The sequence below is a fragment of the Saimiri boliviensis genome, chromosome 7 (assembly GCF_048565385.1).
Source record: "Saimiri boliviensis isolate mSaiBol1 chromosome 7, mSaiBol1.pri, whole genome shotgun sequence".
Taxonomy (NCBI): domain Eukaryota; kingdom Metazoa; phylum Chordata; class Mammalia; order Primates; family Cebidae; genus Saimiri; species Saimiri boliviensis.
In genome coordinates this window covers 10,873,896-10,899,098 of record NC_133455.1, presented here as the reverse complement: position 1 = coordinate 10,899,098, position 25,203 = coordinate 10,873,896, and the positions used below count along the sequence as shown (strand labels likewise).

General features: G+C 47.3%; 1 protein-coding gene across 4 annotated transcripts in view; it reads left to right on the top strand.

The window, feature by feature from the left end:
- CFAP251 (cilia and flagella associated protein 251) overlaps positions 1-25,203 on the top strand; it is a 91,867-nt gene that overhangs the window by 34,754 nt on the left and 31,910 nt on the right. For all 4 annotated transcript variants that reach the window (XM_074402135.1, XM_074402134.1, XM_074402136.1 and 1 more), the window contains 9 exons: positions 1,965-2,015; positions 4,971-5,185; positions 8,651-8,845; positions 9,846-10,096; positions 10,416-10,567; positions 12,861-13,034; positions 14,410-14,594; positions 18,724-18,838; positions 19,976-20,139. In XM_074402135.1, the coding sequence (XP_074258236.1) occupies positions 1,965-2,015; positions 4,971-5,185; positions 8,651-8,845; positions 9,846-10,096; positions 10,416-10,567; positions 12,861-13,034; positions 14,410-14,594; positions 18,724-18,838; positions 19,976-20,139 (1,502 nt within the window). The remainder of the gene's footprint in view (positions 1-1,964; positions 2,016-4,970; positions 5,186-8,650; positions 8,846-9,845; positions 10,097-10,415; positions 10,568-12,860; positions 13,035-14,409; positions 14,595-18,723; positions 18,839-19,975; positions 20,140-25,203) is intronic.

Here is a 25,203-nt window from a genome sequence, read left to right as displayed (position 1 = left end):
GTCACTACTGAAAATACAAAAATTAGCTGGGTATGGTGGTGTGCGCCTGTAGTCCCAGCTACTTGGGAGGCTGAGGCAGGAGAATTGCTTGAACCTGGGGGGCGGAGGTTGCAGTGACATGAGATCATGCCATTGCACTCTGGCCAGGCAACAGAGCGAGACTCTATTTTAAAGAAAAAGAAAATGTCTTGGATCTAGATGGTTACTCAGCATTGTGAATGTATGAAACACCACTGAATTGTACACTTTAATATTGTTGCAATTTATTTTATGTTAAGTGAATTTTACCTAAATAAAAAATTGTAAAGCAAAACTAAAACACATTGAATCACTGATTGTCAGTGATAGTTATTATTTAAGATATTTATTATAGCTTTATTTTATTTTATTTTTGAGATGGAGTCTCACTGTGTCACCCAAGCTGCAGTGCAGTGGCACGATCTCAGTTCACCGCAACCTCCGCCTCCAGGGTTCAAACAATTCTCCTGCCTCAGCCTCCCGAGTAGCTGGGATTACAGGCACCTGCCATCATGCCTGGCTAATTTTTGTATTTTTAGTAGAGATGAAGTTTCTCCATGTTGGCCACGCTGGTCTCAAACTCCTGACCTCAAGTGATCTACCTGCCTTGCGCTCCCAAAGTGCTGTGATTACAGGTGTGAGCCAATTCCCCCCAGCCAATTGTGACTTTACATAGTACTTAATGCAAATTTGAATTCTCTATTAATAAGGCTTTAAAACTTTAACAAATACCTTAAGGCCAGGCTTGGTGGCTCCCAAGCATGTAATCCCAATCATTTGGGAGGCCAAGAGGGATGAATCACCTGAGATCAGGAGTTCAAGACCAGCCTGGCCAATATGAAAAACCCCCCATCTCTACTAAAAAAAAAAAAAAAAAAAAAAAAAATTAGCCAGGTATGGTGGTATATGCCTGTAATCCTAGCTACTTGGGAGGCTGACACAGGAGAATCACTTGAACCTGGGAGGCAGAGGTTGCAGTGAGCTGAGATCACACCACTGTACTCTAGGCTGGGCGATAGATATGTTTCTGTTTAAAGACACCAGACACCTTGTTTTTTTGTTTTGTTTTGTTTTGTTTTGTTTGAGAAAGAGTTTCGCTCTTGTTACCCAGGCTGGAGTGCAATGGCACGATCTCGGCTCACCGCAACCTCCGTCTCCTGGGTTCAGGCAGTTCTCCTGCCTCAGCCTCCCGAGTAGCTGGGACTACAGGCATGCGCCACCATGCCCAGCTAATTTTTGTATTTTTAGTAGAGACGGGGTTTCACCATGTTGACCAGATGGTCTCGATCTCTTGACCTCGTGATCCACGTGTCTCGGCCTCCCAAAGTGCTGGGATTACAGGCGTGAGCCACTGTGCCCAGCCAAGACACCTTGTTTAATATATAACTCCATCTAAAAAAAAGTAATAATCATTTGTGGCGTTTTTTATACTTTTTATATGTTTGCTTTTCTTTCAGAATGTTTTTAGATATTTTCCGGCCAGGTGTAGTGGCTCAAACCTGTAATCCCAGCACTTTGGGAGGCCGAGGCAGGTGGATCACGAGGTCAAGAGATCGAGACCATCCTGGTCAACATGGTGAAACCCCGTCTCTACTAAAAATACAAAAAAATCGGCTGGGCTTGGTGGCGCGTGCCTGTAATCCCAGCTACTCAGGAGGCTGAGGCAGGAGAATTGCCTGAACCCAGGAGGCGGAGGTTGCGGTGAGCCGAGATGACGCCATTGCACTCCAGCCTGGGTAACAAGAGCAAAACTCCGTCTCAAAAAAAAAAAAAAAAAAAAGGAAGAATGTTTTTAGATATTTTCCAAGGCCACAAGTTCTCTTACTCATAGAAATTGCAAATTTCTGACCTTGTTGAGGTATATTTGTTTTGCTTTTGTTATTAATACAGTTCTTCCTCTGGAAAGTGGGTCTTTTTGACTAGTGATTATTTTTTTGTCTTATCAGTATGAAGAGAGAGATACACTGGCTCACAATGCCCCACTTTTAACAGAAAAAGTGAGTATGCCTATTGGATTTTCATCCATCAGATTTTGTGGAGGATAAATGTTTATGTGTGAGCTTAGGTGCTTTGGGCTATTCTTTGTACATCTTGATATTAAGCAATTGGGAAATAATTGGAAAATTTTTACTTAGGTCTTGTATTCATGTTGAATTGTCAGCTGAAAATGACAGAAGTGTTGTTAAAAATAAAATGTTATAAAAAGAGTTACTGTCATGAGAAAATATAAAAAAGTGATGGCTTTTATAATGTGTTTGTGCATATCGACAAAGAATGAAAGTTGTTGGGGTGCAGTGGCTCTCACCTATAATCCCAGCACTTTGGGAGACTGAGGTGGGAGGACAACTGGAACTCAGGGGTTTGAGACCAGCCTGGGCAACACAGGCTAGACTTCGTTTCTACTATTAAAAAAAAAAAAAAAGGCCGGGCGCGGTGGCTCACGCCTGTAAACCCAGCACTTTGGGACAAGAGATCGAGACCATCCTGGTCAACATGGTGAAACCCCGTCTTTACTAGAAATACAAAAAATTAGCTGGGCATGGTTGCGCGTGCCTGTAATCCCAGCTACTCAGGAGGCTGAGGCAGGAGAATTGCCTGAACCCAGGAGGCGGAGATTGCAGTGAGCCGGGATCACGCCATTGCACTCCAGCCTGGGTAACAAGAGCGAAACTCCATCTCAAAAAAAAAAAAAAAAAAAAAAAAATTGCCACGCAAGATGGTTTGAGGCTATAGTCTCAGCAACTTGGGAGTTTGAGATGGGAGGATCACTTGAGCCCACGTGGTCAAGGCTGCAGTGAGCTATGTTCGTGCCACTGCATTCCAGCCAGGCAACAGAGCCCTGGGGGGCAGAATGAGACAGTATAAATAGAGTGGTCGAACGTGAGTGGAACCCTTATAAAGTTGCTCAGTTTCAGAATAATAAATGACATTAGGTATTTAGATGTTTAAGAGCCAGTAGGAAGGAGGTGAAGCAGATGCTGAGGAAACATTTCATCTTGCCTGCTTTCCGCAAGCTCTGTGTCTGAGGTGGAACTTGAGTTGTCTCGTGTAGCACTTGCTGCGTTTGCTGCCCATGTAACCCGTGCTCAGGGAGCACCTGATGATGGGTTTTCTGCATAGTTGCTTCTCTCTCGGTATGACTTGTAGAAATTTCTTTCTTTCTTTTTTTTTTAAAGATGGAGTTTCACCATGTTGGTCAGGCTGGTCTTGAACGCCTGACCTCAGGTGATCCGCCCACCTTGGCCTCCAAAGTGCTTGGATTACAGGTGTGAGCCACCACGCCCGGCAGGCAAAAGACACAAACAAAAAATAAAAAGTTGAGATGGATGGGCACAAGGAGATGATTCAGTCTGCAAACTTGTTTTTCATAAATGAAAGTACTAAAAAATACAGTCAATTCTCATTATTGTTGGTAGTTATGTTCTATAAAGTCTCTGCAAACACCGAATTAGCAGATACTGAACTATTGCTCCTAAGGGAAATATAGAAGTAAGTTTCTATGAGCCTCTGGTCACATTTTCACCAACTGATCAATACATAACCTTGTTTTATGTGTATTTCTGTTGAAAGACACTATTTAATATATAACACTGATTCATTAACGTTGTGCTCATGGCCAACACCACTGTAACTTGTGACTTGAACAAAACTCATCCAACCCACATATTTTCTCCGTAAGGCACATTACAGCATTCTTTTGCTTAGGAACACTAGACAGCACTTCAGCACTATGTTTGGGGGTCAATTTAAATACTGAAATCACCAAGAAAAAGCACCCCAAAATGCAAACAACATGTCATTAAATAGACCGTGAAAAGGATACTTGTGGCCGGGCACAGTGGCTTATGCCTGTAATCCCAGCATTTTGGGAGGCCGAGGAGGGCAGATCACCTGTCAGGAGTTCGAGACCAGCCTGGTCAACATAGTGAAAAACCCTGTCTCTACTAAAAATACAAAACTTAGCTGGGCATGGTGGCAGATGCCTATAGTCCCACCTACTCAGGAGGCTGAGGCACAAGAATCACTTGAACACAGAAGGTGGAGGTTGCAGTGAGCTGAGACCCCACCAGTGGACTCCAGCCTGGGTGAAAGAGTAAGACTGTTTCAACAAAAGAAAAGGACACTTGTTTATGGTCAGAGCTGAGTCAGGAAGGCAGAGCATTGCCCTGTTTGACCTCAGCTGGAAATGTGCATGTTGGGTGAGTAAAATTATTTGTCACACTGCACATGCACTTCTGTAGATGACGGAGAGAGAGCTGCAAGTATTGATTTTGGGATTACAAATCAATTCTTACAAGTAAGCGAATTTGCAAATATAGAATCTACAAATCATGAGCCATTTGAAATGATAAAAATGCATTGTGTTGAAACAGTGCTGCTCTTAGAAAGAACTTGGTGCTCTTGCTTGACTAATTGTTATTTTACTATTCCTCTGTGTTCAAGTCAGAAGAGGCAAACCTTAGGATCTTCTCTGTGCTATTGGAGAATGGGGCAGCATAAAGAATAGGGTGTTTCTGTGTACAGTGCTTAAATATTTTCTACTGATGGGAAAATACTTTATGATCAAGGGAGACTGGGAGAATTATTTTATGCTATTTTATAACCAGAGCATGCTTTGGCTCACAACAGGCATCAGTTTCTTTACCAACTGAAACCTCCTTAAGAGAAATTTAACAGGTACAAACCGCAATTAACCACGCTCTCATTCACTCTAAACAAACAATGTAATTGAACAGAGTACATAACCCTTCACTTGCTCTTAGCAAAGCTTCAGAGGTCCAGAAATGCCTGGACCATGGAAATCCATGGGAAAGGATTTTTAGTGATTGTTTTCTTTTTTTCTCTCTTTTTCTCACTATATTTCAGCATAACATTATAAAATATCGTGTTGATAAATCCTTTGTTTTATATTTATTACCGACAATAACTATAACCTTTCTTTTGAAACATAGACCTTCAACAAGCTTGTGGGAAAGTTTAGCCAGTCCATCTTCCACTTGAATTTAACACAAATACTGTCAGCCACGATGGAAGGGAAGCTGGTTGTCTGGGACATACACCGCCCGCCGTCATCTACCTCCACCTTTTTGAGCTTTCCCTATATCAAGCCTTGTAAATTGGTTCATTTGCAGAAAGAGAGTATCACTGTGCTTACTACAATTGATAGGTAATTTTATTAAAAGGTAGCTGTGAATGGTTATGAAAATATTTTAAAATTATTTTGGGAGGTTGGGCACAGTGGTTTATACCTCTAATTTCAGTTCCTTGGGAGGCTGAGGTGGGAGGATCACATGAGTCCAGAATTTCGAGACCAGCCTCGGCAACGTAGTGAGACTCCCCATCTCTACCAAAAAACAAAAGAGAGAGAGATGGGAGGGTGGCTTGAACCCAGGAGTTTGAGGCTGCAATGAGCTATGATTGCCACTGCACTCTAGATGGGGTGTCAGAGTGAGACCCTCCTGTCTTAAAAAAAAAAAAAAAAAAAAAAAAAAAAAAAAAAAAAACCTCTTTTGGATGTATATACATATTTTGTATATGCATAGAGTATTCTGGGGATAGTCATAATGAACTGGGAACATTGGTTGCCTCTGAGGATAAGAACTGAGAACTAAGATCAGGAATGGGGGTGGATTTACTTCTTTTTATAGTTCCATTTATACTAATTGGATTTTTAAAAAAATCATGGGCATGCATTATGTTAAGAAAAAATCTCTTTGTGTTGCTGAAACAAAAAGGAACTAGATTTTTTTTTCTTCTGTGCTAATTGGATGGATTTTGCACCCAACATTTTACATGCGTTAAATTTAAGAAAATAAAATAATTTGAATAGCTGTATTGTACTGTCTGATTACAAAGTAATATACAGCAGAGAGTGGTGACTAGTGTCTGTAATCCCAGTACTTTGGGAGGCCAAGGCGGGTGGATCACGAGGTCAAGAGATCAAGACCATTGTGGCCAACATGGTGAAACCCTGTCTCTAGTAAAAATATAAAAATTAGCTGGGCATGATGCATGCGCCTATAGTCCCAGCTATTTGGGAGGTCGAGACAGGAGAATGATTTGAACCCGGGAAGTGGAGGTGTGGTGAGCTGAGATCATCCCACTGCACTCCAGCCTGGCTGACAGAGGGAGACTGTCTCAAAAAAAAAAATAAAACAAAACAGGCTGGGCATGGTGGCTCACACCTGTAGCACTTTGGGAGGCCGAGGTGGGCAGATCACCTGAGGTTGGGAGTTCAAGACCAGCCTGACCAACATGGTGAAACCCCGTCTCTACTAAAAATACAATAATTAGCCGGGTATGGCAGTGTGCGGCTGTAGTCCCAGCTACTTGGGAGGCTAAGGCATGAGAATCGCTTGAACCTAGGAGGTGGAGGTTGCAGTGAGCTGAGATCTCACCACTGCACTGCAGTCTGGGCAACAGAGTGAGACTCGGTCTCAAAAAAACAAAACAAAACAGAACAAAAATAACATTTACCTGTTGTGAGAAGATCAAATGCCTCAGAACTTAATAAAATTCACTAACTCTGATTTTGAGTGGCTGTGGGGACTCAGAGATGGTCATTTAAGGCCTCAATTAGAACAGGGTTGTCATTTCAGCTGGGTCCCTTCCTTGCTGAGTGATCTTGAGCAAGGAACTTAACCTTGCTGAGCCTCTATTTCTTCATCTGTAAAATGGGCATAACAGTACTATTTCTCCACTGGGCACAGTGGCTCACACCTGTAATCCCAGCACTTTGGGAAGCCGAGGCGGGTCCTGAGGTCAGGAGTTTGCGACCAGCCTGACCAACACGGAGAAAATAAAAATGAAAAATTAGCTGGGCGTGGTGGCACATGCCTGTACTCCCAGTTACTCGGGAGGCTGAGGCTAGAGAATCGCTTGAACCCAGGAGGCAGAGCCGAGATCACACCATTGCACTCCAGCCTGGGCAACAAGAGTGAAACTCCATGTCAAAAAAACAACAACAAAACTATTTCTTTCAGAGTGGTTTTTTTGAGGATTTCATGAGACAGGGATATAAAACTCCTCACTTGCTTGGCACAGGGGAACCCTAGGGAAATGACGGCCATGATCAGTGTGTGAGAGAAGTTCCCAAAAGTGTGGAGAAAATTGCCTGGTGACGGGGACCCTGCGCATATGGTTAGAGTCACTGGGCCACCTGCTTTCAAAAAGCCCATTTGCTTCCATTCACCTTTCTTTTGATGCAGGGGAATAGTGAGGTCTTGATACGGTTTTACAAAGAGAAATGCAAATTGTCACCCTCACTCAGTGGCGCGAGAAGATAGTAGAACTGCAATTGGCCATGCAATCAACCTTTGATCGGTTGGGGGTTAGGATCCAGTGAAGACCAGGCCTGGGTTCTCCAAGTTAATAAAACCCAGTCAGGACCTGGGAGTCCGGGAAGGAAAAGGTCTCTGAAAATGCTTGGTCAGTATTGCTGCTTCTGTCCAGCAGAGGGCAGTGAAAGATGTTCTAGCCAATTACTCTGCCCACCTGCTTTGCTCATTATCAGAAACCTCATTTAATCACTCTGCGTATGTTAAGAGAAAATCCTCTTCCTCTGCCCCCCACCCTGTGATTAGAATTATGTGAAAGTCTTTTTTTTAAAAAAGCCCATTTGGGATGGATCCGAAGCCTGGATATGAAAGCCATTTTGTCACGCAGCACTGCCTTCTGTTGTGAGGACTGGCCAGGGTTTTACAATTGAACTAACAGCAGCACCTTTGTGTAAAGTGGCCTGTTTCCCCTTGTCGTCCTGCACGATTTCAGAGGGCTGGTGGAGCGACTCTCTCCATTATCTATAGTCATATGGGGAGGGTGCAAATCCCTTGTCCACTGCCATTGTATATGGCTGACCTTGGAGGGTGGGGAAGAACGTAGCAGAGAGCATGGACTTGGCTTTAGCTATACCTGGGTTCCCTGCATAGTCAAGTCATGTGGCCCCAATGAAGTTGCCAGGTAGAAGTATGTCCCATGCAATATTTGGGATTTGCTTACACTAAATTTTTGTTTGTTTGTTTTTGAGGTGGAGTTTCACTCGTCACCCAGGCTGGAGTGCTGGGTTGCAATCTCAGCTCACTGCAACCTCTGCCTCCTGGGTTCAAGTGATTCTCCTGCCTCAGCCTCCCAAGTACCTGGGATTACAGGGGTATGCTACCATGCCTGGCTAATTTTTGTATTTTTAGTAGAGACGGGAGTTTCACCATGTTGGCCAGCCTGGTCTTGAACTCCTGACCTCAGGTGATCTGACCTGCCTCATCCTCCCAAAGTGCTGGGATTACAGACATGAGCCACTACGCCCAGCTATACTACATTTTTTACACAAATATTCAGATGTAACTGGGTATCTGTATTGTCATTTGCTACATCTGGCCACACAATGCCCTGAGCACGTTTCATAACTCTCTGAGCGTTAGTTTCCTAGGTGTAAATTGGGATAACAGTAAAATCATTCTCGTTGAGCAGTATTCAAGTAAGCTTTTGCAATGCCCCAGAATCCAGAGCCTGACATATAATTAGGTATTATCTCAATATTGAGGAATTTGGTTAAGACCAATTTTTAAAAAGGTCTTATAGAGATGCTACTTGTTATTATTGCTATTTGCCAAACTGATGTTATTCTCCATTTCAGCTACATTGTCACAGGTGACATTAAGGGTAACATCAAGTTCTATGATCACACCCTGTCCATTGTTAACTGGTACAGTCACTTGCAACTGAGCGCCATAAGAACTCTGTCTTTTTCAAAGACCCCGGCAACTCCTCCTACTGAAAAATCAAACTATCCTCCCGACTGCACTTTAAAAGGTGAACTTTTTGTCGTAAGGTAAGTTGTAAACGAATCTAGTCATTAGAATGGTTGAAAAATGATGGATGTCTTCTTTAGTTTGCATGTAGTGGGGGGTTCATGTTGTTCCTGGAATCTCTCCTTGGCTGATTGTGATATAAGTATTGGATCATTAAAAAAATTCATGAAACGCCGGGCGCGGTGGCTCAAGCCTGTAATCCCAGCACTTTGGGAGGCCGAGGCGGGTGGATCACGAGGTCGAGAGATCGAGACCATCCTGGTCAACATGGTGAAACCCCGTCTCTACTAAAAGTGCAAAAAATTAGCTGGGCATGGTGGTACATGCCTGTAATCCCAGCTACTCAGGAGGCTGAGGCAGGAGAATTGCCTGAACCCAGGAGGCGGAGGTTGCGGTGAGCCGAGATCGCGCCATTGCACTCCAGCCTGGGTAACAAGGGCGATACTCCATCTCAAAAAAAAAAAAAAAAAAAAAAAAAAATTCATGAAACATGATTTTAATATTAAGACTCTTTAGTAACTGGAAGCTGGAAAGTCCTGATCCCTGAGCTCTCACCTCTGTTGAGTCTTTCGCTGCGGGTTGGTCTGTTTTCTTTAAGCTGAGCTGGTCCTAGCCACTGCGGTTAAAGGCATTGGATAATTAATTGCCATAACATTTCAAGACCAAATTATCTGTGAGTCTGCTTAATTACCCTTGCAGTATTTACAGGCACATCTGTATGTGTGCACCAAACTCCATATTTGCATACACAAATGAATATTTGCATGTGCAGATTAGCTAATTGTACAACTGACTGTCCATCTGCATACTTAATGACTCAATTTACATGGAGAAAAGTGGGCTTTTTCACTTGCAAATGGAAGCTGTTGGGTATTGGTGGTATATTTTTGGAAATGTTGGGTTAATAATGTCACTAAATTACAGACGACAGAGGCGTTTTATGTGCAATTAGAAGCAGAATAGCTGGCATGCCCCATTCCCTGCAAACACTGATATTGTTTGGTCTCTCCTGGCAAACAGGAATTTTATCATTGGAACATCTGATGCCACTGTGTACCACTTAACAACAGATGGGACCAAACTTGAGAAGTTATTTGTAGAGCCCAAGGATGCCATTTGTGCCATCTCCTGCCACCCATATCAACCTCTCATTGCCATCGGGAGCATCTGTGGGATGATCAAAGTGTGGAATTATGAAAAGAAACGATACCTTTTCAGCAGGGTTTTTGAGAAGGGGCTTGGAGTCCAGAGTCTGACTTATAACCCAGAAGGTATTTTCATCCTATCAGCCTCCCATCGATTCCACACGGAGCACAGCCTGGGAGGGGACGGATGCACCTGGGCTGGTATGGCTCCAGGAAGCCCCCGACTCCAGCCCCCAGAGACATCTTCTCTCTCAGGCTCCCGCAGTGTTCTGGGCCTGGTGCTCTCCACATGCTCACCCCAGGAGCTCATGCATTTCAGTTAATTTCTCCTCTGTTGTGTTTGTTGCTGTCTTCTCCACACCCAGGACAAAGCCTGGCCCAGACTCAGCATCTCCTGAATGAATGAAATCCTTTGCCATCGTTGTTCTCTGGCTTGTCATTTCAGGAGCCCTTCTTGGAGCTGGCTTCACAGAGGGAACAGTTTACATTCTTGATGCAATGTCTTTAGAAAATGAAAGCCCAGAGCCTTTCAGATATTCCAGAACCAGTGTGACTCACATCAGCTTTTCCCATGACTCCCAGTACATGGCAACTGCTGTAAGCATTTTCACCAACAACCCAACCAGTGGCTTAACACTTTCATTTAAAACCACAAGAGGCCGGACACAGTGGCTCATACCTGTAGTCCCAATGCTTTGGGAGGCTGAGGTGGGAGGATCATCACTGGAGGACAGGAGTTCAAGACGCCTAGGAAACAGAGCAGGACCCAATTGCCATAAAAACATTTTTTAAAAATTACCAGGCCTTGTGGCACACATCTGTAGCCCAGCTATCCAGGAGGGGCTGAGGCGGGAGGACCCCTGGGTGCCAGGAGTTTGAGCTCCCAGTGAGCAACAGGGCAGTTCTGGCCTGCCTTTGCTAAAACCCTGTCCCTTCCAGCACTTTCCCACCTCCATGGTGCTGCGGCCACTCCTCTGCTTTGTGTGCCTAACGCTTCTGGAGCCAAAGCATCTCAGCACGCACAGCTCAGGCCCTGTGTCCCCTCAGGCGGGCTCTCCCGCTCTGACTGGATTCATTCTCAGCCTTCATACCTTTAAAAAAAAAAAAACAGCCGGGCGCGGTGGCTCATGTCTGTAATCCCACCGCTTTGGGAGGCCGAGGCGGGTGGATCACGAGGTCAACAGATGGAGATCATTCTGGTCAACATGGTAAAACCCCGTCTCTACTAAAAATACAAAAAAAAAAAAAAATTAGCTGGGCATGGTGGCGCACGCCTGTAATCCCAGCTACTCGGGAGGCTGAGGCAGGAGAATTGCTTGAACCCAGGAGGCAGAGGTTGCGGTGAGCCGAGATTGCGCCATTGCACTCCAGCGTGGGTAACAAGAGTGAAACTCTGTCTCAAAAAAAAAAAAAAAAAAAAAACAGCTTTTTTTCTTTTTTGGAGACACAGTTTCGCTCTTGTTACCCAGGCTGGAGTGCAATGGTACAATCTCGGCCCACCATAACCTCCGCCTCCTGGGTTCAAGCCATTCTCCTGCCTCAGCCTCCAGAGTAGCTGGGATTACAGGCACGTGCCACCATGCCCAGCTAATTTTGTATTTTTAGTAGAGATGGGGTTTCTCCATGTTTGTCAGGCTGGTCTTGAACTCCCGACCTTGGGTGATCTGCCGCCTTGGCCTCCCCAAGTGCTGGGATTACAGGTGCGAGCCACCACACCCGGCAACAAACAAACAAACATAGCTTTTTTACTCTATGTAGCTGGACAAAGGCACAAAGGGGCAGGCTTTTGCCGTTCCACAGACAGCGAGGAAGGACCTGGAAAGGAGTGGAAGGCCGTAGTGTCAGGTTCAGCCTTTCTTCCCCACTGCCTTTCCAGTTTTCTATTTTTAACTTGAATTTTCTCATCTGTAAAATGGGCATTAGGCTGGGCGGGTCTCATGGTGAGACCCACATCTCTACAAAAATAATGAAAATCAAAAAAACAAAAAAACTAGCCAGGTATGGTGGTGTGTACCTGTAGTCCTAGCTACTTAGGAGGCTGAGGCTGGAGACCTTTTTGAGCCCAGGAGATCGAGACTGCAGTGAGCCATGATCAGGCCACTGCACTCCAGCCTGGGCAACAGATCAAATGGATATTGTTTTACTAGTTGCTCCAATGGATTAAGATTTTTTTTTTTTGAAGAAAATATTGTTTTTATTTTTATTTATTTTTTTATGGAGTCCCACTCTGTCACCCAGGCTGGAGTATAGTGGTGAGATCTCAGCTCACTGCAACTTCCACCTCCCAGGTTCAAGCGATTCTCCAGCCTCAGCCTCCTGAGCAGCTGGGACTACAGGTGTGCACCACTGCCTCCAGCTAATTTTTTGTATTTTTAGTAGAGACAGGGTTTCACCATGTTGGCCAAGCTGGTCTCGAACTCCTGACCTCAGGTGATCCATCCACTTCGGCCTCCCAAAGTGCTGGGATTACAGGCGTGAGCCACTCTACCCGGCCAGTTTTTTGTTTTGTTTTGTTTTTCGGGTAGGTCTTGCTCTGTTGTCCAGGCTGAAGTGCAGTAGTACAATCTCGGCTCACTGCCACCTCCTCCCAGGTTCAAGCAATTCTTGTCTCAGCCTCCCAAGTAGCTGGAATTACAGGCATGTGCCACCATGCCCAGCTAATTTTTGTGTTTTTAGTAGAGATGAGGTCTGCATATTGGCCAGGCTGGTCTCAAACTCCTGATCTCGGGTAATTTACCCACCTCAGCTTCCCAATGTGTTGGGATTACAGGCATGAGCTACTGCGCGCAGTCAGAAAATACTCTTAAAACAAAATTAGTGTAAAAGCATGATTATTTTAAATTTCCTGAACGTAAAAAGGGATAACTCCTTCTTTTTTACTCTTCTTCAGGATGTAAGTTTTACTGTGGCAGTTTACATGGTGGTGGTGAGAAACGGACGAAGGGTCTGGGAGTACTTAGCAAGACTTCGCTCTCATCGACAAAGCATCCGAAGTCTCCTGTTTGGTGTTTACCTGGACAGCAATGAGCCTAGACTGCTGAGCCTTGGGACAGACAGGCTGTTGGTGAGCTGTTTAGTTTCCTGGTCACCAGGACCGTGTCTCACTCTTGTGACATCCCTGGCGTCTTGCATACAGCCAGGCCCACAGTATGTGTGTTTGTTGGAGAAGGTGAGTGCCCAGTGAAGGGTCACAGACCTCTCTCCAGGTTGCCATTTTACCTTAACTTGGCTGGGACACCACCCACCCAGGAACTACCGTTCTGAATGCAGAGGCTTCCAGGCAGCCACAGGTCAGAAGGGGAGGGGCGCGAAGTTCACCTCGCAGTATGCACAGCGTGCACCGGGAGGGCTGACACTCGCTAACACTGTCTTCATGCCCAGCAGTTGGGGCCAGGCTGCTACCTAAGCGTGAAAACTAGGAGAGGCTGTGAGATAAGAGGAAAAGGTAGGGACAGTGGCAAACGCAATATTACAGAGTCAGGCCAAATGGATTCAAAATCAGCCAGTCAGTGCATCTGTGTTTCCTCCCTCCCTCCCCTCCCTCACTTCTTCCCTCTCTCCCTTTCTCTCTTCCTCCCTCCCTTCCCTCCTCCCTTCCTTCCTCACTTCCTCCCTCCCCTCCTTCCCCCCTCCCTCCCTCCCTTCATTCCTTCCTTCCTTTGCGTTCTTCTTCCCTCCCTCCCTTCCTCCTTTCTCTCCCTCCCTCCCCTCATTACCTCCTTCCCTCCTTCCTTCCTTCTTTCCTTCGTTCGCTTTCTTCCTCCCTTCCTTCCTTTGCTTTCTGCTTCCCTCCCTCCCACCCCTCCCTTCTTTCTCTTGCCTTCCTTCCTTTATTCCATTTATTCTTCCATCCATCCATCCATCTATCCATCCATCCATTCATCTATTCTGCTCCACCCACCGAAACATACCTGTATGGGCTCAGTTCAGCAGGCTGCTAATTTGTGACTGCCAAGTGCTGGGCTAAGATTTAGATACGAATTAGTTCCTAAGATAATGATAAGTGACACAGTGTAACTGAACTGCAAGATGTCAGGTGTGGGAGTCAGCTGGACCTAAATTTGAAATTTTGAGTTTTTACTCTGCCACTTTTTAGCTATGTGACCTTGGACAAGCCACTCTGAGCCTCTCTGAATACCTGTTTTCTCATCTGTAAAATGGGAATAACAGCACTTCTTTGCAGGGAAGTTCTGAGGATGGCATGGAGATGTTTCTAGAGCACTCAGCTCACTGTCTTCCAGGTAGTGAATGCTCAGTACTGATGACTTAGTCGGTGTCAGGTCTAGGCAGGTCTTCTCTTAGGAAACCTGATACCATCTCCTTCAGAACAGCGCCTTGGCTGATAATGATAAAGGCTGTCACCCAAGAGCTTGGGACTCCTTAGCTGAGCCTTTAATTTGGCTCCATCCTCACCTGTGTCCATCTGGGCTCCTCTGCAGATAGAGTATGATCTTCTCAGGAGCTACAAAGACCACCTGGAAGTCCTGGACATTCACCGCACCGACCAGGGCTGCTACCCCACCTGCATGGTCTGGTACCCGCCACTCACCAGGGAACTCTTCCTGCTCATCTGCAACAGTGGCTACAAAGTGAAGCTTTTTAATGCTACCACCAAAATGTGCAGGTGAGCACCTGGAGCGCCCCATGGCAGGGGGCGGACCGAGTTCTCCAACCCCCGCCTGCGGCAAGCCTCCACTTAGGGACCTGCAGGCAGCTTGGCCACTGTCTTCATCCTCTTCACTCTGCAGGGGAGGAAAGGGACGCGCAGATACGGAACTGAGTCTCGCCAAGGTCACGTGGCCCGGGGTGGAGGCGGGATGTGCAGATCCAGGGAGGACAGAAACCCGGGCCTGGGACGTTCACTGATGCTCTAAAATCCCCTCTCATTAAGAAAAACATATTTTTACGTGGCTGCTAACAATCGTTTGATTTTTTTCTTACTCTTGGCTCTCAGAGGCGTTTTAACTTTAACTGCTAGCACTCCTTTGTTTATACCCTACGTGAGCCAGGTACTGTTCTCGGTGCTGAAGACGAGGATGAAAACCGTTTCCATCACTGGAGTTTACATGTTGGTTTTGGGTGGGGATGATGCAACGGTGCGAACAAGTAGCCAGGTAGTAGGTATGTGGCAGTCAGGTCCGTGCAAGAAAAAGGGAAAAGGCAGGATAAAAAGGTGGGGAGGCCAGGAAGGCCTTGGGGAGCAGGGCACATCTGAGCATCTGAACAGGGACCAGAAGGAAGCGAGAGGGAAGCGAGGGGCCGCTGTGCACTTGGAGGAAGAGAGTGGACCAGCAAGGCCCAAGGACTGGAGGTGGGAGGCGTTTGGATTTGGGAAAAGCCGTGAAGGCTGATGAGGCCGGAGTGGAGGGGAGTGGGTGGGGAGGAGGCACGGGAGAGCGGGTCAGAGGGCAGGTGCCTGGCACACGGCACCCTGGGGACTCCGTCTCTCTCCCGAGTACGGCTTGGCCCTGAGGGGCTGCAGGGAGGGGGTCAGATTCTGGATATATCCTGCTGGCAAAGCGAACAGCATTTACTAATGGAGGGAAAAGGAGATGTGAAAGAAGACACCTCACGAAGCCAGAAGGATGGAATGCCCTTTAAAACGATGAGGAGGTCGAGGGAAGGATAGTTTTCAGACAAACCCGGAGTCAGAGGCTGGCCAAGGCAAGCTTGAGATGCCTGCTTGGCATTCAGGTGGGAACCCTCGAATCAGGCTCTGGAGTGTGAGGGTCCTGGGAGGGGCTGGGCTGGAGTCAGGAGCACAGGACGGCTGAAGCCATGAGCAGGGAGGACACCAGCGAGAGAGCAGGGCGTCCGCAGCCCGGCATCTTAGAGCCATGTCTCCTCCTGCCTGACGCTGTCCTGCACCCACACGGGGCCCCCTGTGCTTCCACCCCTGTGAGCCCTCACGAGAAACCTGCGTGATCGTCCCTCGAGTGCAGCGGGGCCACACCGTCCATCGGTGTTCCGTCCTCCACAGCCGGCTGAGCATTCTCCCACTGAGCTTCAGGAGGCTGTGTGACTGCCCAAGGTCAAGCAGGGCAGGACTTGACCCTGGAACCTAGCCCCGACCTTGTCCTCTACTCAGTGCTCTGGGGCCTCAGCACAGCCCTGGCTGTGGGATCTTACCTGGTCAGCCCTGGAGGGGAGCTGCTGCCTTTAGTTTGGCTGTGTCTTGGGTATGGCTGGAAAAAAGCGTGGAGGCAGGGGAAGTCGGAAGGGAAGGTGTTTCAGTGATCCGCCGCGGCCGCCGCCACCGCCGCCAACAGGAGAAGAGAGTCGGGGAACTGGCCTCAGCAGCTGGTCCAGACTCCAGGATGATCGTTGTTTGGAAATGCATCTCAGATAAGAGAGGTCCTCAAAAGGCCAGGACCACCCGGGATTTTTTTTTTTTTTTTTTTTAAATAGTTCTTTCCCAGAAGGCCAAGAAAAAAATGACTGAGAAATGCCATGTCTTATGGTAGAGAAATACGGGACAATTCCCTTAAATGATTAAAACACTCGAAAGCATGTACAAAGAAGAGCTTTAGAAAGACTTCAGAATAATTGTGCATAGTTTTTATTATGCACTATTAAATTGTATCATACCTTACAGTTTTTAATGAACACATACTTTTTGGACAAAGAATATCTCTCAGATATGTGCAGTGCCAAGACACACTGAATTGGCAGGGCCAGAGAATGAGGGCTGATAGGCCTTGGGCCTGAAGTTCCTGCCAACAGTTATTTGCCAGAGGAAAGAGGCGGGAGAGACTTTTGGAAACAAAGTTGGGAGTTTCTGCCTATTGATGATCAATCTGAAATTAGCATAAAGCATCTTAAAAATTTTATCAGGGTGATACTCATATAACATAAAACGAATGAGTTGAAAATGACCAGTTCAGCCAGGCATGGTGGCTCACACCTGTAATCCCAGCACTTTGGGAGGCCAAGGCTGCTGGATCACCTGAGGTCAGGAGTTCGAGATCAGCCTGACCAACACGATGAAACTGAGTCTCTACTAAAAATACAAAAATTAGCCAGACGTGGTGTGTGTCTGCAATCTCTGCTACTCAGGAGGCTAAAGCAGAAGAATTGCTTGAATCCGGGGGGCGGAGGTCGCAGTGAACTAAGATCACGCCACTATACTCCAGCCTGGGTGAAGGAGCAAGACTCCGTCTCAAAAGAAAAAAGAAAAAGAAAAGAAAGTGAAGATTTCCGTGTCATTTAGTACACTCACAGTGCTGTGCAACCCCCACCTCTATCTAGCTTCAGAAATTTCCATCATTCCAGAATAAAACCCCTTGCCATAAAGCATTTTCTAAGCTGTAGGAATAATAAAGCCTCGTAACCATGGCTTAATTGGGAAGGAATTGTCTTTTCATGATAAATCGAAAAGAATTTAAAAATGCATTTAAAAAATATTTGAAAGAACGTGAAAAGGCAGTTCACAGAAAAAGGCCAATAAACCTATGAGCAGATGCTCATGAGTATATCAAAGACGCAAATGAAAACAAGATATCATTTTTCACCAATCAGATCAGTGATGATAAAAATGATCGATAGTGCTTAGCGTTGGCAAGAGGATAGGGAAACGGGCACTCTCATCCGCTGCTGGGGAGCGGGTATGAATCACTGTAACCTTTTGGGAAAGCAATTTGTCACCCTCTATTAAATTGTATCATATCTTCTGACTTCTAGGAATGTAGCCCACAGAAGTACTCAAACAGTATGCCAAGGCATAAGTAAAAGGGTGTCTTGTTTGAAAATATTTTTTTAAATGGAAACAATCCAAATGCCCATTAATAGGGGATTAAACGGATGGCTTGTCAGTATACTGGAACACGATGCTGCTTTTAGAAAAGAAAAAAGAGGAAGAGTAAGACAGCTCTCTGTGTAGTGACGTGGAAATAGCTGCAATCTGTGATGAGATAAACTACAGTGAAGCATGAATAGCATAATTCTATTTTTATATAAAATTATAAAAAAAATTCTTGAGTCATATACACCAAACTATTACTCATAATTATCTTAGGATAGGGTCTAGCAATGTGGAGATACAGTTAGATTTTCTTCTTTTCTTTTTTTGAGAATGGGTCTCATTCTGTTGCCTAGGATGGAGTGCAGTGATGTGATCTCAGCTTGCTGCAACCTCCACCTCCCGGGTTCAAGCGATTCTCATGCCTCAGCATCCTGAGTAGCTGGGACTACAGGTGCACACCACTGCACCTGGCTATTTTTTTTTTTTTTTTTTTTTAGTAGAATAGGGGTTTCACCATTTTGGCCAGGCTGGTCTCAAACTCATGACCTCAGCTGATCTGCCTGGCTCAGCCTCCCAAAGTACTGGGATTACAAGCGTGACCCACCATGCCCCATCCATGACCAAACAATCGTAAAACCTATGTTGAAATTTGTGAAATTCGCCAGGCGTGGTGGCTCAAGCCTGTAATCCCAGCACTTTGGGAGGCCGAGGCGGGTGGATCACGAGATCAAGAGATCGAGACCATCCTGGGCAACATGGTGAAACCCCGTCTCTACTAAAAATACAAAAAATTAGCTGGGCATGGTGGCACGTGCCTGTAATCCCAGCTACTCAGGAGGCTGAGGCAGGAGAATTGTTTGAACCTAGGAGGCGGAGGTTGCGGTGAGCCAAGATTGTGCCATTGCACTCCAGCCTGGGTAACAAGAGAGAAACTCTGTCTCAAAAAAAAAAAAAAAAAAAAAAAAAGAAGAAATTCGTGAAATTCAAAAAACTCTCTTTTTTTTTCCTTCAGAAAGACGCTTATGGGCCCAGCTTATGGTTCCCCTATTGAGCAGGCACAGGTCCTCCCGGCGAGAAGCATGGCAGAGCTACCGAAACGCTACTTGGTGTTTATTAACAGAGACAAGGTAACAGCGCTGTGTTCTCCAGCTCTGGGAGTTGACTGTGTGTCATGAGCAGCAGTCATTACCAAAGATCATGAGACTCAGAGAGCCTGGGTTTACAGCCAAGCCCAACTGCTGCTGCCCCAGTCAACTGTGATACTGAAGATTGCCCTTGCCGGGCGTGGTGGCTCACGCCTGTAATCCTAGCACTTTGGGAGGCTGAGATGGGTGGATCACCTGAGGTCAGGAGTTCAAGACCAGCCTGACCATCATGGTGAAACCCCATCTTAAAAAAAAAAAAAGATTGCCCTTGATGAGTTAGGAAGCCTGTTGGGAGACATTTCTGAGCAGAGTTGCTGCATTTTTTTGTATTCCCAGTGAAGACTTACATGGGCCAGCGAAGGATTTTTCCTTCTTATTTATTTGCATGGAAAACTCATAAAAACATGCAAATTGGTACACTTTGTTGTATAATTTAATCAGTCATCTACACTGAAAAGTGGAAAGCCTGCTGGGTGTGGTGGCTCACACCTGTAATCCCAGCACTTTGGGAGGCCAAGGCAGGCTGGAGTCTGAGACCAGCCTGGCCAACATGGTGAAACCCCATCTCTACTAAAAATGCAAAAATTAAATGGGCTGGGTGGCAGGCACCTGTAATCCCAGCTACTTGGGAGGCTGAGGCAGGAGAATCACTTGAACATGGGAGGCAGAGGTTGCAGTGAGCTGAGATCGTGCCACTGCACTCCAGCCTGGGCGACAGAGCGAGACTCCGTCTCAAAAAACCCAAGAAAGTGTAAAAGTCATAGGTTGTGAGATTTATTCCGGAAAACCTTGGGCAACTGACCATTAAGACAGGGAGGAAAGCTTCCCTTCTGTCTTCTGTGCATCTGTTAGAACTGTGCACGATGCTCGTGTCCTCTCAGGGCTGGTGTGTGAATGCCCAGCTACATTAAATGTGGCTCTCACATTTGGAGATGGGTCCAGACAACATCAACTTAACGTATGCGACAGGGAGAGAAGGAAGGTGTCAAGTGTAAATCCCTTTTCACTCAGCAACAGGTCCTTCTGCCACACAGATCTGGAGGTGACATGTGAACGTGCCAGGCCTCTCTTGGGCCCAGCTACCTGAGTCTGAATATCCAATTACGTTTTCCTTTCTAGGTTGGACTGCAGATCTTACCAGTGGACGGCAATCCACATAAGACAACTGCTATTGTTTGCCACCCAAATGGGGTGGCTGGCATGGCCCTTTCCTATGACGGCCGCTACATATTCACTGCAGGGGGGCATGATCGCTCGGTGGTCCAGTGGAAAATCAATTTAAGGTATGTGATGGGAGATCAGGAAGTTGTCACGTGGAAACTCCTTTTCACTCGGCAGCAGCATTCAGACACTGAACCCTGCTGCATGACAGGCACTATGCTAGGATGTCACAGGGCCTGGCTTTCAGGTTGCTCCTGGTGGCATTGCTCATATTACTGCGCACACAGAAGTTGCTCTCCTGCCCCATGGGGTTTGCAGTTCAGGTGGTGCAACAGCACCTGGGACTCACCCCTGCTTCCTAAAATGCTTCTCCCTCTGCTCCGCATAGCTACACCCACTAGAAAGATCTAGGCCGACCCTCCAAAGTGTGCATTACGGAAATGGTAAGAGGGTCATTTGAAGTGGGTATTTCAGGCTCCTCTTCTCACTCTCCCTGCCCTGAATGGAGAGCCTCAGCCTGCAGTCAGGCTGGAGAATTCTTGAGTTGAATGTTGGAGAGTATGTTGAGATTAAAGGGATAGGTATGAGTTTGAATATGGGGCCACCCTCTAGTGGCTGTGGGGCCTAGGGCAAGCTTCTTCACGTCTCTGATGTTCAGATCCTTGCCTGCAAAATGGGGGTGATGATAGGGACTGCTATTTTTTTTTTTTTTTTTTTTTGAGATGGAGTCTTGCTCTGTCACCCAGACTGAAGTGCAGTGGTACACTCTGAAGTTACCACAACCTCTGCCTCCTGGGTTCAGGCAGTTCTCCGGCCTTAGCCTCCTGAATAGCTGAGATATCAGGTGTGTGGCACCATGCCCAGCTAATTTTTGTATTTTTAGTAAAGGCAGGGTTTCACCATGTTGGTCAGCTGGTCTCAAACTCCAGACCTCACGATCTGCCCACCTCGGCCTCCCAAAGTGCTGGGATTACAGACGTGAACCACCGCACCTGACTGATGATAGGGACTTCTGTGGGATCCCTGTAAAGATCGGGTAGTTTAATATGAGAAAAGCACCTAGTGCAGAGCTAAGTGCTCAGGAAGTGAATGATTTCCTTTCTTCTCATCTTCCTGTTAAAGCATTTGTTTATGAGCTTAGGATCTTCCCTAATAAAGAGGGAACCGGCACCCACACTGTCCTCTCCTCTACCCACATTCAGCCAGCTGCCACAGGGCACAGTCAGCCACGGGCAACCAGTTCCTGTTCTGACCACTTCTCCGAGCCCCTGCGCCGCCCGTCTCGGCTGGGCTTCTCCTGGCAGTGTGACGTAGGGAGCAGAAACGGCTCGGAGGCACCTTCCTGCCTCAGAGAACAACCTGACTCTTGGCTGCCAGCGCAGTGCACCCCCTGCCATCTGCCAAGTGCACATCTTTCTTTTTATGTTGGATATTGATGCTTCTACTCTTAACCTGAATATGAGCAGAAATAGCCAGTTAAACCTGCTCTGGAACCACGGTGCTTTGAGATTGCAGTTGCAGCTCTGACTTCCACCCTGCCTTCACCCGAGAGAGCAGATCTTGGGAACTTGGGGGTTCAGGAGCTGGAGGTGAACTCTGCCATCGAAAAGGGATCGTGGCCTCAGAATGGCTGCCTGGCTCCTTGTCTGCTGACTTGTTACCTGGAACCATGGGGGCAAGCCACGCCCTGCAGGGGCAAGCGGAACCTTCCTTTCTATTTGTTGTGGTGGTGGTTGAGACAGGGTCTGGCTCGGTCACCCAGGCTGGAGTGCAGTGGTGTAATCATGGCTTACTGGAGCCTTGAACTCCTGGGCTCAAGTGATTTTCCTGCCTCAGCCTCCCGAGTAGCTGGAACCACAGGTACATGCCATCATGCCTGGCTAACTTTTAAAAAATTATTTTTTGTAGATACAAAGTCTCACCAAGCCTAGGCTGGTCTTGAAGTCATGGGCTTAAGCCTTGGCCTCCCAAAGTGTTGGGATTACAGATGTGAGCCACTGCACCCGACTAGAACCTTTCTTCTAAAATGTTTTTTTTGTTTGTTTTTTTTTTTTTTTTTTTTTTTTTTTTTGAGACGGAGTTTCGCTCTTGTTACCCAGGCTGGAGTGCAATGGCGCAATCTCGGCTCACCGCAACCTCCGCCTCCTGGGTTCAGGCAATTCTCCTGCCTCAGCCTCCTGAGTAGCTGGGATTATAGGCACGCGCCACCATGCCCAGCTATTTTTTTTGTATTTTTAGTAGAGACGGGGTTTCACCATGTTGACCAAGATGGTCTCGATCTCTTGACCTTGTGATCCACCCACCTCGGCCTCCCAAAGTGCTGGGATTACAGGCTTGAGCCGCCGCGCCCGGCCGCTTTTCTTCTAAAATGTTTGTCTTCTTCTCAGTTGTTGTGGGCTCTGGAATGGTAGAAACTTAAGAAGAACTCAAAAAGGCCTCTGCTTTCCAATAGCTTTCCTGTGCCTGGCCAGAGTCCAGGCTTCTGAGAATTTCAATTTAATCTGTGGTGGGGACAAAGGATCATTATAAACTAATTAGCACTTCATTGCTGCTTCTGGTGAGTTAATATGATCAGCACTTCACTAATGGAAAGAAATGTAAAAACCCTAAACAAGTAAACAAAATTTCCTACCAAGTTACTGTGAATGAGTGGTCAGGGGCGATGAAGATGACAAATCCCCTCACATTCCATTATTTTAGTAAGTGCAGCCCTGGGCCCAGAGTGCCACCATCACAGCCTGCGCACTCCTGCCCCAGGACAGCCCTTCCATCGCCTCACTTGGGGTTCACTGCACACGCCCCTTCTTCTCCCCCTCAATGCTAGCATGTCACCCTTTTTCCTCTCCTTGTCTGGTGTCTGTTTCAAAATCCCCCATACTTTTTCGTGCCCAACCTCCCTGCCTCCTGTCACCCTGCTGCCCTGCTCAGCCAACAGCAGGGACCCCGACTGGAATCATAGCTAGTCACTCTGTGCTGACTGGATGACGCCAGGCAAGTCCCTTCGCTTCTCGGAGCCTCAGTTCCTCTAGCTGTTAAGTGGGACTGCTACTACCAAGTTCAGACCATTCCTCCTCCTCCTCCTCTAGGGAGCATTTACCAAGCACCTACTGCGTGTTCATCATGGGCCTCAGAGCTTTAGCTCCTTTCTAAAAGTACTGTGTGGCTTGCTGGGTACGGAGCAGGCTTTCAGTAAGCGTCATTTCCCTTTAGTGCCCTAATGACCTCTTTTTTGTTGCGAGTGTTAAAAACACAAGTTAGGCAAAAAGGGGATGTCTGAGAAGGTTGTTGGGGTCGCATGTGGCTACACAGCAGGATGGTCAGGGACGGCGGCACACTCGGTGTCCGCAGCACTCACTGTCCGCTTGGCCCTGCTCTTGGCTTCATTCTCTGCAGAACTGAGTTTCCTTACTCAGCAGGAAGATGGCCGCTGGCAGTTCTCAAACTTCACAAATTCTAGCTCTCACCACAGAGAGAGGGAATCTCCTTCCCAGCGTGGGTTGGAGAAAGCCCAGTGCAGCCCTGGAGCCCTCTGGGGTCGGCTGGCGATGGCCAGGAGGCAGGGAGGTAGCGGAGCGCTGAACGCCGGAGCCGGAGCTGCAGCTGCTCCTGGAGGACCAGGCACTCTTGCCAGCCTTTCCCTTCAGAGGCTCCTGGGGGTGACAGGCTCCTCTGCGTCACTTACAGCCTTTACCTGGCCCTGCTCCAGAGCCACATGGCTAAAAGTGGCCTCAGTGCTCATGGAGCTTGTCGGGATCGGGCCTGGGCCTGGCCTGGAGGCCCCAGAGAGGGAGCGCTGTCAGCTGGACACTTGCCTCCGTGGCCTAATACTTGAACTGAGAAGTCGGGAAGACCCAGCCCTGCCAGAGGGGTCCTCAGGCACCCCTGGAGAATACCCAGGTCCCTCAGTCTTTAAGCTAACCCATGGACTTGTGCATGCCTCAGGGAGAGGACCGGGGACAGTGTGTGGCAGACTCTTCCTGAGAGAGGTGTAGGTGCGCGCCAACCCCCATTTCCACGCCCATCATAATCCCAGCCACTCGTGCTGAACCTTCCTCGGGGCCGGGCCCTGCGCTGAGTTCCATGTATCACCTGATTTCATCCTTATAGCCGTCCTGGGAGCTGGCACCACCCTCGTCCCCATAGAACACATCAAGAAGCTAACACCAAGGGGTCCATTGACTGCCCAAGCAGTGGAGGAGGCAGGGGGGTGGGATTCACAGCCAGGGCTTTCCAAGTCCACCCCACACCTTGACAAACATTCATTACAGGAGGGAAATTTGTCACCAATCCTTGTGATATGGTTTTTTTTTTTTTTTTGAGACGGAGTTTCGCTCTTGTTACCCAGGCTGGAGTGCAATGGCGCGATCTCGGCTCACCACAACCTCCGCCTCCTGGGTTCAGGCAATTCTCCTGCCTCAGCCTCCTGAGTAGCTGGGATTACAGGCACGCGCCACCACGCCCAGCTAGTTTTTTGTATTTTTAATAGAGACGGGGTTTCACCATGTTGACCAGGATGGTCTTGATCTCTCGACCTCGTGATCCACCCGCCTCGGCCTCCCAAAGTGCTGGGATTACAGGCTTGAGCCACCGCGCCCGGCGTGATATGGTTTTGCTCTGTGTCCCTACCCAAATCTCATCTTGAATTGTATTCTGGTAATTCCTGTGTGTTGTGGGAGGGGCCTGGTGGGAGGTGGTTGGATCGGGGGCAGGGGGCAGTGTCCCCCATGCTGTTCTCCTGGTAGTGAATGAGTCTGATGAGATCTGATGATTTGGTAAGGAGAAACCCGTTTCATCTGGCTCTCATTCTCTCTCTTGCCACTGCCATGTGAGACATGCCTTTCACCTTCTACCATGATTGTGAGGCCTCCCCAGCCATGTGAAACTGTAAGTCCAATAAGCCTCTTTCTTTTGTAAATTCCTCAGTCTCAGGTATGTCTTTATCAGCAGCGTGAAAAGGGACTAATACAGTAAATTGGTACCAGTAGAGTGGGGCATTGCTGAAAAGATATCTGAAAATGTGAAAGTGACTTTGGAACTGGGTAACAGGCAGAGGTTGGAACAGTTTGGAGGGCTCAGGAGAAGACAGGAAAATGTGAGAAAGTTTTGAACTTCCTAGAGACTTGTTGAGTGGCTTTAGCCAAAAGCCTTTTAGTGATATGCACAGTAAGGTCCAGGCTGACGTAGTC